This window comes from Colletotrichum graminicola, assembly GCF_000149035.1.
Source record: "Colletotrichum graminicola M1.001 genomic scaffold supercont1.16, whole genome shotgun sequence".
In the NCBI taxonomy this organism is placed as follows: domain Eukaryota; kingdom Fungi; phylum Ascomycota; class Sordariomycetes; order Glomerellales; family Glomerellaceae; genus Colletotrichum; species Colletotrichum graminicola.
This window is the reverse complement of record NW_007361020.1, coordinates 369,137-382,929: the sequence shown is the minus strand read 5'-3', so window position 1 is coordinate 382,929 and position 13,793 is coordinate 369,137. Positions and strand designations below refer to the sequence as shown.

General features: G+C 55.5%; 3 protein-coding genes and 1 non-coding gene across 4 annotated transcripts; 3 read left to right on the top strand and 1 right to left on the bottom strand.

The window, feature by feature from the left end:
- Positions 1-45: 45 nt before the first annotated feature.
- On the bottom strand, positions 46-1,546 carry GLRG_04921 (D-isomer specific 2-hydroxyacid dehydrogenase; the record flags this gene model as incomplete). Its single annotated transcript, XM_008095606.1, has 3 exons — positions 46-937; positions 993-1,147; positions 1,445-1,546. The coding sequence occupies 3 exons, from the start codon at positions 1,544-1,546 to the stop codon at positions 46-48; spliced, it is 1,149 nt and encodes a 382-aa protein (XP_008093797.1).
- Positions 1,547-3,358: 1,812 nt separating this feature from the next.
- Positions 3,359-3,454, top strand: GLRG_13118. Its single transcript has one exon. It is a non-coding gene; the product is annotated as a tRNA-Ala (tRNA).
- Positions 3,455-5,593: 2,139 nt separating this feature from the next.
- GLRG_04920 (uncharacterized protein) lies at positions 5,594-6,673 on the top strand (the record flags this gene model as incomplete). Its single annotated transcript, XM_008095605.1, has 1 exon — positions 5,594-6,673. One exon carries the CDS (start codon positions 5,594-5,596, stop codon positions 6,671-6,673), a length of 1,080 nt encoding a protein of 359 aa, XP_008093796.1.
- Positions 6,674-7,923: 1,250 nt separating this feature from the next.
- On the top strand, positions 7,924-9,633 carry GLRG_04919 (uncharacterized protein; the record flags this gene model as incomplete). Its single annotated transcript, XM_008095604.1, has 1 exon — positions 7,924-9,633. One exon carries the CDS (start codon positions 7,924-7,926, stop codon positions 9,631-9,633), a length of 1,710 nt encoding a protein of 569 aa, XP_008093795.1.
- Between the last annotated feature and the right edge of the window lie 4,160 nt (positions 9,634-13,793).

The window sequence follows — 13,793 nt, the reverse complement described above, 5'->3', positions numbered from 1 at the left end:
ATCCCAGATGCCACCCTTTCTCCGGGGTATTATATCATCCGTCGCTTATTTCTTCTCGCGCTGGCCGTAGGCCTTGGTGGCGTAGTCACCCTTGTGGACGATGAGGTCCTCGGGCTTGTAGTCCTCACGGCCGCTCAGGTAGCTATCGATGATAGCCTTGGTACCGTCGGCGTAGCGCTTCTGGGCGTCGAGGGAGGTGCCGGACATGTGGGGAACCATGGCGTTGCCGCCGCCGAAGGGGTTCTTGGCGGTGCGCAGAGGGTGGTCGGCAGGGGCGGGCTGGGGGAACCAAACGTCACCACCGTAGCCGGCGAGGTGGCCGGACTTGAGGGCTTCTGCGACATCCTCCTTGACGACAATGGCGCCACGGGCGGTGTTGATGAGGTAAGAGCCCTTCTTCATCTTGGAGATGAGCTCCTTGTTGAAGAGGCCGCGCGTCTTCTCGTGCAGGGGAGCGTTGATGGTGACGACGTCGCACTGAGCGAGCATCTCCTCGAGGTCCTCGACACGGCGGCAACCAATCTCCTTCTCCTTCTCGGGAGACAGGGGCTGGTAGTCGTAGTAGAGAAGCTCTTTGCAGTCAAAGGCCTTGAGGCGACGCAAGACACGCTCACCAATTCGGCCGATGGCGACGGTGCCGACAGTCTTTCCCTCGAGATCGTACTCCTGCTTGGCAACGGCAGCGACGTTCCAGTCACCGCGCTCAATCTGCTCATGTGCGGGGACGAAGTTGCGGATGAGGACAAGGATGGTCATTACAACGTGCTCGGCGACGGAGACGACGTTGGAGCCGGTGACCTCGGCAACGGTGACACCACCGTTAGTCTTGTTGGCTGCGTTCAGGTCGACATGGTCGGAGCCGATACCAGCAGTGACGGCAAGCTTCAGCTTCTTGGCCTTGGCGAGACGCTCGGCGGTGAGGTAACCGGGGTGGAAGCTTGGGATGGGTAAGTCTGTGCTGGCGCCTCGAAACCTCGGGCAGGCCAACTTACGGAGTCGTAATGATGATCTCGGCGTCGACGAGCTCCTGGTCGAACTTTGAGTTCTCACCTTCTTTGTCGGAAGTGGTCACCAGGGTGTGGCCCTGGTCCTCAAGCCACTTTCGGATACCAAGCTCGTTCTCGGTGGTGCCCAAGAGGCCGGGGACCTGTTTTGGATTCGACAGTTAGCCCAGACCAGCTCCAAAGATGTGATGCCATGCACCCCGCATTTGGCAATTTCGGAGGCGTATCGCCAAGGGTTGGGGGGGGAAGATGCCGATGTATCAGCGATGGACCTCCGAACCCCGCACCTTCCCGTCACCCCCGCACTAGCTCTCCATAGTTGGGTCGGGGCGGGGCATAGCTGTGCGGGAGCTATCATAGTGACGTTCTAGGGTGGGGTACCCAAGGGCGCGACGGCTGTGGGTGAATTGGAACAGGGAATAGATAGAATAGACACTTACGTCTTTGGCGTGCTGGCCGCCGTCATAGAGTACTGCGAGGACCTTGACCTGGTTTTGGCGAGTAGTTGTTAGTGTGCGAATTGAATTGAGTTGGCCAGGCATCCTGCGAGGCAGAGTCGAAGACACAACAGCTCGACTAAATGCAGGTCTTGCGAGGAACGATGCCTTGGAGGACGTGTGAAGTCCTCGAGAGACCAAAGAACCAACGGAACGAATGTTGCGGGAAATCAATACCATTGTGACGTTTTCTTTTTGTAAAACCAAAGTTATCGAGAGAAAGAGGGCCGATCTGGGACGGAGGGAGGTTGTTATATAGATGATAGAGATCTGTGACAGACGAAAGACCAGGTACTTCGGATCTAGGTATGAGATTGCTGAGGCGATTGAGTGTATGAGATCAGAATGAGGACAGGACAATAAAAAACCTGATGGGGCGCGATGTATTTATGTTTGCAAGCATGGCCAGCAATCCGGGATATAGAAGCGGGAAACGAAACCCAGGCAAGTAAGTGGTGGGTACCAGAAAGAGGCAAGAGAATCCGACAAGCCTCATCGGTGCATGCTACGGTTTGGTTTGGTCTGGTCTGTGCCGTACTGGCTCGACGGATGGACGTGGAGCAGTCACCTCTCTCTCCCCTCCTCTCATGCCTCGTCCCCGCAGCCGTTTGCCTTCATCCTCCATCTCCACCTCCCCGAGATACCAGGTGCCCGTGCCCCTCCTTTCCAGAGTATCTCCTAGACCAGTCAGCCATCGGAAGTTTCGAGAGAAGAGCGACAGTGGTTGGCAGTGTAAGATCGACCCCTGCAGAGCACGCAGCTACGAGAGGGAGAACATGGTACGTTCACATCAACATCAGTTATACAAATTGGCGGCATCGATGTGCGGTTGCTACGACTCGGCATTTCCAAGTTAGGTAGGACTCTATAGCCCGTGGGGGAAAGCTCCCGCGCGCGCCATCATTGGCTTATGGGGTCCCTCCCCCCATACCGCTTCCGTTGGTAGCGCACTCCTCATGACAGTGAAACGCCGCGACCTCCGGCAAATCTTCATCTCCAACGTTGTCTGCAGCTTACTACGCGACTAGCTGAACTGTCCTCCGCTTGGACAAGTCGGCTGGCCGACTTGCGTCCAACAGACCACGCAATGCAGCATCCGCCAACACTCCCATCTACCCGTATCCTATCAACATCGTCATCCGGAAAATGAGGGGTAATGCCTTGTAACATACGTGCGCTGTTCCACCCAATACACTTTGATCCCATCACCTAATCGTTTTCAGACTCCTCCAATCGCTATCCGCTGTTGTCCGCCCCATGGTCTTTTTCTTCCCTTGGATCAACCTGCGGAGAACGCATGTTTCGGCGCTTCAAACTGCGTGCTAGGACGGTACGCGAAGCAGCCCGCGTGCGTTGGTCCTAGTCAGTTCGGACGGAGATTTGTCGTCAAGCTCGATGCTGAGCCTCCCGCCCCGGTGATGCTTCGGCGTTCCGTCGGGTTTGGCGTGAGGGGTTCGCCTTTGACGACGCTTGCCTCGCACCACACATACTTGGAACCTTGGGCGCCACCTGGCAGGGCGGTGCATCGCCTGGGTCGTTCGTGGTCGCCCTCTGCACTGGGCACGAATCTCGGGGTTGCATTGCTCTTTGAGGTACTCACGAACCCGGAAACCCGTCGATGGGGTCGACTGTCGTCGATGACAGTGGGATCCGACATTGGATCACACAGCATCAATGTGACGGAGTGAACGTGCCGGAGCTTCTGGATTCCGTCATCGAAACGATATTACGGGCCACCGCGATCCTTGTGCTTGCGGCCCCGTCGGGTGGTCCTCGATCCACAGTTGCAGACGACGTGGCCCATCGCGGGGTGAGTCTGTCGAATAAGAGCAAAACTAAGAACCGGCTTCTACCACTGGGCGCTTGGTCTAGGGGTATGATTTTCGCTTCGCACTTCCGCCAGGAACGCGATATCACTGTGAAAGGTCGTGAGTTCAATTCTCACAGCGTCCATCCGATGCTTTTGCTCAAATGCATTAGACCTGTTTTTGCGGCGAGGAGACCGAGCCCACCTGTTACTGCTATCCTGGCCGCGGTTAGGTGATTCTCGCAGTGTCCTTCCTTTATGTCTTTTTTAAATATAGATTGCTTTTGTATTCTTCTTACACTGTAGTATTATTCTTTAATGGTGTGCGGTTTGCCATATAGGGGTCCAGACGCCCATGGCTTTACCATATAAATACTTAGTCAAGAGATAACATTCCTGTTGTCACACCATCATCAGCCGGTTCCACCTAATACTAAGTGGTGCGCGATCTCTTGGACAGCTGTGTGCTGCTTGCTGTTCACAAGTTACCCGTAATCAAGAGTTGAAAGGACAAGGAACAGAATTGGACCGAAGACACCAAAAAAGCATACCGCCAAGTCCCTCAAGCTCCAGGTGTAGATGTGCTGTAGACCTGCTTTAGAAGTGGTCCTTTTGGTCTGCATAGATTATTAGAGATTAGAACCGCAGAATCGAAAGCACTTCTAGCTCCAGGCTGTATCTTGCAAGTAGACTGACGTCTTTTGTAAATCTTTCGTACATCTATGTCCATCACGAGTCGCATATTCAACCAGATGAATAAACGCACGTTCTTAGACGTAATAAACCAAAATGACGGGTGACACCGGAGATCACTTCACCTATTTGTATATTCAGTGGCAAAAATAACAACCAGGTCAACAGGATGGGCTGGTTGGCTTTTGCACAGATGTAGTCAAACCAAGGCTGCGAAAACACGGGTAGGCTTTGAGGAGCCAAGGAAATATTCCCTGTTATGGCATCCTTCTGGGCATTCCAGAGGGTTCTGATAGCCAACATCATCTACATGGTAAATACAATATCATTACCTACACAGCGGGGCAGGCTCTCACCCCATACCGTCTTATAAGGGATTCCCAGCAACCGACGAGCTGACTTTTTATTCCTGAACTGCCAACCGTCTCCTCCAAGACCTTGACTCCAAGCTGGCTATAGTTGTAGTTCCCAAGCGTCAAGGTTTGGTTCGTCCAGGTTAAGAAAGTTGAGTCGGGGACGTTGACAGGTATCCTCATCCAGACGCAAGTCCCATGTTATGGTGATAACACGGCGGTGCTTCCCGTCCTTGCCCGAGTTTCTCGTGCGAACGTTCTCCTAATGCTTCCGTATGAGGGTTGTCAACTGACCTCCTTGAAGGATCTGCTGTATTCAAACGCGAACCCATATGGAAGTGTTTTGTGCTTCCATGGCGCCTCCTTCCTGCAGTTCCCAGCGTCATGGTTGTTACACTCATCAATAATGCAACGATCCGATTTGATGTCACCGAAAGAAGCCACGGTCTCCGGTTTGAATGGAAAGTGTAGAAGAGCCAAGGGCAGCAGATATCCCTGAGAAATACCCTGAGGGAGCCTCCGATGTCGTGGCCGACGGACGCTAAATGAACGGGATCTGAAGAGATCGCATCCCACAATCAGAGAATGGGTTATTAGCAACCTCGACCAAAGTTTCAGTCAAGGAATCAGGTCCAGACAGATACGGTAATGCTGCTTCTTGGATCGGCCTGTGCCTGGTGAGAAAAAACAGCCATCCTAGCCTTTCCGAGTGTTCTTCTCACTACTCCCGGTGCTGAACTGCTGATTTTCTCCGTGGCTAACTGATCATGTTACGAGAAGGAGGTCTGAAAGCGGCATGGTGGCATTCTGGTTTGGCCTGTTTCCACATTTACCAAAGCTTCGAGTTGCATATCGACCTATTCTACGCCACATGAGCGCCTGGGAGCCCTATTCGGAAGTCACGGAAATCCTTCGCTCATGTCCACCGCCATGGGCGCATCAGGGGACATTAGTTGAATCATCAGAGACTCTGGCCGAAGATGTCATAGGCCAAGAAGATTGCTGCAACATGCCATAGTCTGGATTACATGACGCAGATAGGCCCTTCAAGGTAAGCTCATGACGCCTTGTTGCTGTCATGCACTTATTAAACTTCGATATTCATCAAGGTGCATTGTGTGTGTCTGCAGTCGAGTAAAAGACATAATAGAGTCTCTTGCAGACTAGCAAAGAACACATTGCTTCAAAATCACATCGCCATCCTTCCCTCTGTTGTGTCCAAGTTCCCACAAGTTGACCATGGTGCTCATCAAGTCTCTCCTGACGGCCATCGTCTTGGCAGCCCGTATCGCCAACGCTGAAGAAGCTGTCTCGGAGGTCCAGCTTCCTCAGAGCCCTCCCAGGACCGTCACCGCAGAGCAGGGGTGCTACACCGACTTCGCAGAGCGGCAACGCGATAGTGTCCCAACGTACTCTCGCCTGTACTCGTATACCTTTCCCGTCACCGAATACACCTACACCACGCCGACGACAAGCACCGTGACCATCACCCCCACCATATCCACCAGGGGCGTTGGCACAATCACATCAACCGTCACCACAACTACGCACGTCTCCTCGTTCAGTACCGTCACTGTCGAGGCGCCAGCGGGTTTCACGCCCATCGCCGCCGCCAGCAACAGAACTGGCGGCGCCTATGGCCGCTTGGGGTCTTTAGACGAAGCTCCCATCTCACCGGCAGATGCGGATCGCAGCTTCGGCAACAGCCTGAGCGGCGACGAGGAAGGCAGACGCACAGCCAGGCCTTTCCTCTGGCCGCAGGCAGTTGTCTGCGAGAAAGTCGTTCGTGTCTTCACGACCACCACTTCCACGATCACGGCAACCCGGGCCGCGACTACGACGACAACCCTCCTGGGCCCGACCCAACAGACTGTCGTGGCGACGACGACGCCGACGACGACGACGACGACGACGACGACTACTTCTACGATCACCGACGTCATCGCCAACCCGACGCGGACCGTCTACGAGGCCTGCCAGACCAACAATGTACAGGCGTCCCACGGCCAGCCGCTGTCGTTCTTCGTCGAGGCTCTCTACTACTGGCCCGTCACAAGTGAGGAGCGTCACACGGACACTCCAGAGAACTGCTGTGTCGCATGCCAAACGACGACTGATTGCAGCGGCAGCCTGTATCATTTCTTCTCCGGAACTTGCTACATCTTCAAGAACAGGGACAAACGGAGGCAATGTCAGTCCCGGCTTAAGCTGAGGTCTCAGACGAATATCACCACGAATGGCGTATTCTGGGCCAGCAACGGCAGGTGTGGATCGTGGAAGATTACGGATGAGGAGCCGGGCTCGTCTGCAGAGTGGTAGGTCGCGGGGAGGGACCGTGCCTTGCTGTTGAACAGATGCCGTGTGTTGGGTTGTACCGTCGTCAATGGCTTCTTTCTGTTTTGTCACCCGAAGCCAGTTTCAAGGCATGTAGCACAATACGAAGAAGTGAAGCATGGTATTTCCATGTCTGACCGTGGCGATTTCCTGATGTGGAAAGGGACTATTGGAAGCGAGTGCGAGGAGTCTTCGCTAGCATTGGGACATAAGAATGTCAGCGGTTGGGGTCTCAGCGCAGGACAGTTAGAAAGCCCGGTACTGATAAAGATTGATTGCATCTCTGCACATGTATAAGGTGCGGCTCGAGTTCGCCGATCCCGTACCCACCCCATCTGACTCCGTTACCTGTTGGGACCGAGGACCGGTCTCTCGGAGCGTACCCATGCCGGAGAGATAGAGTTCTTCACGTACCATTCGGCCTCCCGCTCTCTCCACTCTACACTCTAGGGTGATCGGCAGGTCTAAGCTTCCAAGAGCCGCGGAGACAGCACCGGCGACTACCTACATGCATACGGTGTATGGGCTTCGCCGTTCCGACACAGGAACGCATTGCAATGCTCGGCATTCGACGACATTCGGGCACATCCCCTCTTGCCCACCAAGCCCCTTGATGTAAGTAAGCGCCAAGTCAGCCCGGTGGTACACCAAGGAGCCCAATGGATACCTCCCACACGCGTGTGTGAGTGAGTAGAGCTGCGCGCGGCTGAGTTCTGGCGCGCGCGCATATATGGTCGCTCGACAGCGAATCGTCGTCCGCCCCGTCGAAGCAATCATCGAATGGGCTGTGAACCATCGAACCACTCTGGGGACACCAAGCCCCTGGATCCGGGCACCAGCCCCCCCTGTCGTGTGTGGTTTTTCTGTTATTGCACTGCCAGCCTAGCCCCCTCGCCACGCTCTTAGCAGCAGTAGCGACGTTGCATTTTCGGACACATGCACTGCTCTTGGCAGCCTCTTTACGCATTTCCAGTCCTTTTCTGCTCAGGAGGTCCCCACGCTGAGCGGCTTCTGGGCCCGCAGCGACCATTCGCACCCCTGCGATGTCATTTCTCTAGGATCCAAGGGCCAACCATGCGGTCGCGGACCAAAAAACATTCACCATCCTTTCTCTGCCGCGGACCTTGCCCCCCTTCCTCAGCCCTGTCGCCCGCCAACAACGACTCAGACTCGACGACGACGACGACGACGACGACAACAACCACGTCGACCACGAGGCCGCGACCGCATCCACGATGGCGGAACTGGACCCGAATGCGTGGTACCGCCTTTCGGAAACGCGCGTCGACAACAGCACCGGTCCATTCGCCCTCAACCTTATCCTCCGGGATGTCGGCCTGCGAGTCCATCCCATGACTGACGGCACCGCCGCCTGGCAGTTCCAACCCTTTGGCGACGTCAAAGGTCGCTACCTCATGCGCCTCGACCAGGCGGGCGTGAAGCAACAGCTGGGAGTGTGTTACGATGCGAGCGAGCCCGCTGTCGGGGCCACTGTGGCTTGCCTGCAGGAGTCATCCGTCAGCGACTCGCAGATTTGGGAAATATCACCATGGAGCGGAAGATCGGGGGAGTACAAGTTCGTCAACGTCGCCAACGGCACCAGCTACGTGCTCGACGTGCACCCCAAGGCCAATCTGTTCATGAACAAAGATGTCGAGGGCTCGGCGGGCGTTGCGGCGACGCAGCCTGCGCAGCACTGGGTCATCTCGAGCGTCAGCCCCGTCAACGATGGGGCCTATTCGACCATCTACTCCGCCAACGTCGCTGTGAGCACAGAGTCGGCGACACTCTCTACGGCTTCGAAGACGACCTCGGCCGCGGCAACTACATCTGCCCTGACGACCACAGCCGTATCGCAAACAGGCACAGCTACATGGACCGACGGAGCGAGCATGTCATCCGCAGCGGCGGTATCGACATCGAGGGGCATCTCCCCCGCTGCGGGAGCGGGAATAGGCGTTGGGGTTGCGATCGGGGTTGTGGGCTTGATCGGCGCTATCGCCTTCTTTTGGTGGCGGCGCCAGCAAGCCGCCACCACGCAGTACAGCGAGGTCGACGCAAAGAACCGTGGCAGCCCCGGCGCGGGATCTTCCTCGGCAACGGGGTCTCTGGAAGATGGAAGCTATGCACTGCCGTATGGGGTGCAACGGGCCGACGCGAGCTATCCGGGAAACTCCGGAGGCTCTCCTGCGACCTTGAGTTACCCGATACCGGTCAGAGGTGGAGCATCGCCGGCGACAATACCCGCCACCGCGGCATCTCCCTCGGAATCCCGCAGCTTGCGCTCTTGGTCACAGCATGCATCTGCGAGCGGGCTCGCTGTACCCCCGGCGGTGCCCCGTCACCAGTTCGATCATCCCGATATACATAACGAGTTTGCGCCGGCTCCCACAAACCCATCATTTGAATCAACATCGCACTTTGGCTTCTCGACAGCCGCTTCGTCACACGCCAACTCTACAACAAACCTCAACGACCCTGACCCCCTTCCAAGCGCACACGAGCTGGAAGTAGCTGTGCGAGATGTGCCTCGGCGCCAGCACGAACTCGGTGATTTCCATCACGGACCGGAAACATTTGATACCAGTGGTGAGGCGCAGCCGGCCCGGAATCCGGCTTCCCATGCCGAGCTGGGCGCCTTCCAGCACGGCCCCGACACATTTGCGCAAAGCCACGAGGCCAAGATGCTCGGGTTGCCCAAGGCGGAGCTCGGCTCGTACCACCATGGCCCCGATACCTTTGCGGACGGACACGAAGACAAAATGCTCGGTGCCTTTCCTCCGGGCGCCGAGAAATTCCAACGTGAACGGGAAGACAAGGTGTTGGGGAGCTTCCACGAAATAATGAACATGGCGCCGAACGGACGGACCGGTCGGCAACCCGGACCCTCCTCGGACGTCCCAGGGCGGCAGACATACGAGATGCAGTCGATTGGGCCACGGTAACACTACGGATTGGCTTTGGCAACATCCAACGTCTGAGAGAACAAAAACAATACATGAGAATCGACACGGCCCCTAGGCGGAGGAGCTGATGAACCCAATGATACCCACGCGAAGGTCCGCCTCCCTTTGCCTCACATCACATTTATATAAGTCGGGATATACAGTTGGTCCCGGCTGATGTTGCATTTTGTCTACATCACAAAACTTTATTTGCCAGCCCCATGACTCCGTTCGACACGCCCAAGACACGTTTTGCCGACAGCACCACTTTCCCCCTTTTGGGAACGACGAAATCAAGTTGAAACAATGCACCTCCAATGGAGGCCTTGCATAACGGCGAAGAGACCAGCACAGGTCTATTATTTGACACACACACACACACACACACACACCCGGGAAATAACCTGGAATGACAGTGGACGGCCGACTCTTACGACGAGGGGATCTCGCGAGTGCGCCCAATGGACAGCTGCTTGACGACCAAGGCACACAGAAATGTACTACAACCCATGTGGTTATGCGACTTCGACTTGACCATATCCTAGCATATAGGTATACATAGATTACTTCTAATCAGCGCACGAGTTTCGTGTCCACTAGTGCAGTCTAGAGGCTATATCATATTCCTGCTTGCTGCAGGCTCTTTCAGCTGAGTGTTCGTGTACTTATCCCGGCTTTTATCTGCAGTAACGAAACCGTGGCTCACCGCCTCTGAACCAACGACACAACCGACGGAAATAACCTTTGAGAAGCTTGCCAGCGGCTCGACTGCCGACACCCACCACATCGTGGGCAACAGCACAGTTAGACGGCCACCCAAAGACTAGGCCCCCCCCTCGGATCCCGCTCGAGCCACTCCGTAAAACCCCTCCGAGCCTCCACCTGAGTATTTACGTTTTGCGTGAAGGCCCGGCGTTGCCGCCGCAACCCCCCCCCCCCCCCCCCCCCCCCCGTCAGCGTGGACGGAGGTGTCGACTTCAGCGGGAATGCCCCGGGCCCGGCTCTTATTCCCGTGTGCGGCTTTGTTTGGCGGGGCCCCACCATGGACGGACCCGACACCTCTCCCTCTGTTGTTCCGATACGCCGGCCCAAGAACGAAACGATGGAGTGGCTCAATCGACGAGAACCTGGCACCAGAATGTCTCTTTTTCGGGACGGAGGCAGGATGACGACGGAGACTTGCCATCACTTCAACCGGGCCGGAGAGCGCTTCGGAACTATGTTGGCAGCACTTAATCCAAAACCTGGTCAGCCTATTGGTATCCGGCAATCACCTCTATGCGATCAGAACAGAACCCTATGTGCAGCTATCGGGGGGAGCCCCCTCGGCTACAAAAGAAAATCAAAAAAATCAAAATAAAAAAATAAATCAAGGCAATGTTGGAGAAACCAGGTAGCACAGATTAGAAGAAAGAAAAGTTGGGGGGACAGGGAGGGCCGTGTAAGTCCATTGGTTTCTCTTGCAGGACCGATATCGCACGCCGGACAAACCTAGCTTTCTCCCCACACCCTAAAATCTTCCGGCGGATCGACGAAGGGACACTTAGCGGCCATTGCGAACAGCACGGTCAGTTATCACGTCAAGGACTTATGGGACCTGATGCCCTCATAATAGTAGGCCACGACTCGCGACACTCTTCAAACCTGTCGACTTCGTCCGCGAGGAGCTCCATGACTAGCTCTGCTGTATCTATCGGAAGGACTCGGGGAGCACGTCAGACAGCTCTCCCCCGAGGCTTTATCACGAGGCTGGTTGTTGTGGTGATGAGGGGCGAATGTGGACGCACAAAACTCTAATCGTCACGATGGCCATCTGGCAATCCCATCGCGGAACCGGACAATGTCCGAAAATGTCCCCGAACATGAATTTGCAGCAGCAGAGAGACCCAATCAAGAGTAGCAATCCCAATTTGATCGTTGGTGCCCGAGAGATGTGGAGACTGGGAGAGTCAAAAGTCACTTTCTTCTTTTCGTTTATTGAAAAAATTTCCATCAAAAAAAGTTGGCCGGCGGGTACCAGTTAAATCAGGTCCGAGTTACGGAGACTAACGGAGCTTGTCGGAAGCACGACAGCTACAAATTGCATCGTGTGGGGTGTGACGTTCCCCGTGTCTAGCTTCATGCGGGGCCGGAGACGGTCTGAATCTCTGGTGTCTAGCTTGGAAGAGCCGCCGGTGCAGCCGGCTAGAGACGCATACGGGATGGCTGGCATTTACGCAACGCGACAATTATCTAAAGACCGACGTTTATCCGGGAGGTCCACAGATCCTAACAGGGGAATGTTGTTAGAGCAGCATATGAAACGCGGCGACGTTGCTAGCAATGCCTTCTTGCTGTGAGGAACGCGAGCAAGGAAATGTCATTAGGCAATTTGTATCGTAATTAGCGTCAGGCGCCTAGTCAGGTGGACGGCGGCGTGACCAAGGCGGTGAGACGGATCACAAAGTGTTGGGTTAAGGTTGACACGTCCGATCGTTGTTGACAAGAAGCTTGGCGGTATGGCCCGGATGCCAAGCTCGCCAAGGCCAGGAGGGATCGCGGGTGAAGAAGGTTGTCTCAGCACGTGTAGGAGTCTGGGGTGAATCACGATATGCTTGCCGCCGCTACCATGATGTCTCGGACGTAGCAGTCGATGGTATGGCGACCAGAAATCGGGCTCGTCCGCCAAGACCAATGACGAAGGTTGTATTTCATGAGTCCGCTGGCGGCCGTTGTCGCGACTCGCGAGCAATGGGATTGCGAATAAGGTTGAGCTCCGAGTCTCGGGTCAACCCCCTTTCTCCAACGAACCTTGACTCTCGCCTAGACGCGCAGCGGCCGAAGTTGGCACGGCGCCGAGACGAACGCCATGAGGGCGCTCAAGTACCGTGAACTTAGTCGAGCGATAACGGTGGATATAAGAACATGGTCGTCCATTTAACGTGGTTTCGTCTGAAGTCTTGATCTGAAATGCTGTCACCAATAGGCTCGTCTTGGCCAGTGGAGGTTGAGAGTGGCACTAGGGCATGATTTCCTGTGCGTGCTTCAGACTGGCCGAAACCGAGATTTGCGAGCGACTTGGTGTTTGAGATGGGAGGGGGAGGGTAGAGTCGAGACTGTAGAGGAGACTTTGAAAGCCTGCAAGTCCTTGTTTAAATCCGGGAAAGATGCTGATTGATACCAGGAGTGGGGGAACGGGGGAAAGGTACCTAGTCCGGTCAGGGAGGCCAGTGTCAGGGGGGGCATGAAAATTCTGGAGCCAGGGCCTGGCTTTCGGTATCGGTGGGGTCTTGTCGTCGGCGTGGGCTAGATGCAGGCTGCTGTGGCTTGCCGTTAGAGTGGAACCCATGTGGAGTGTGATCGGGCAAAGTCGGGAGCCCGTAGATTTTGCACCCTGGAGGAAGAGTCATGCCACCCTGCAGATGTCTCGTGCTTCCTTCTCAACTTGTTCCCCCTTTTTGCCATCTTTGATGAGTTGGAGATTCGGGGCCTCTGGTCCACCTCGCTCACGGCTTGGTGTGAAGATGATGGGCAGTGAACGGCGCCAAATCGTGTGTCGAACACGAGATGCCCAATGCTCACTCAACCTGCGGGATTCGGGATACCGGACGCTCTGACGTAGGGTATTATCATGGAATCGAATAACCGGTATGTATGGTGGGAACTGTAAATCACCCAACAGACTGTTGTCACGATATCCGGCCGAGCGTTTGTGGTGCTGAATCTGTATCCATTGAGGAATCGGTCTGGCGAGCGTCGTCTGTTCAGGCTCGGCTTGCAAATTGGTCAGCCAGATTCCAGAAGGTGTCGGGAGAATGTCAAGGGGCATGGTCACGCACCTGCAGGCATGCCGTCGCATTGCAAGACAGCAGCAGGGGTCAGATTTCCGACGGCCGACCTGGGCCCAACAGGCTGTCGGCCGGAGGCAACCCACCCTCTCCCAGCAGTACGACGCACTCCTACACTGCCCACGGACGCCCAGCTCTCGAGGACAACTGTTCGGGACGTAGGGACACAGACTAGCCTGAAGAGGGCATTGACCAACGGAATATCGTGGCCATTATTGGCTGGATATTGAAGACAAGATTTTTCCTGCTCTGCTCTCCGCGTTTCAATAATTGGCATTGAGACGTTTTGCCTTTCCCCAACGACATCAACCAGCGTGGATTGGTTTAACGCAT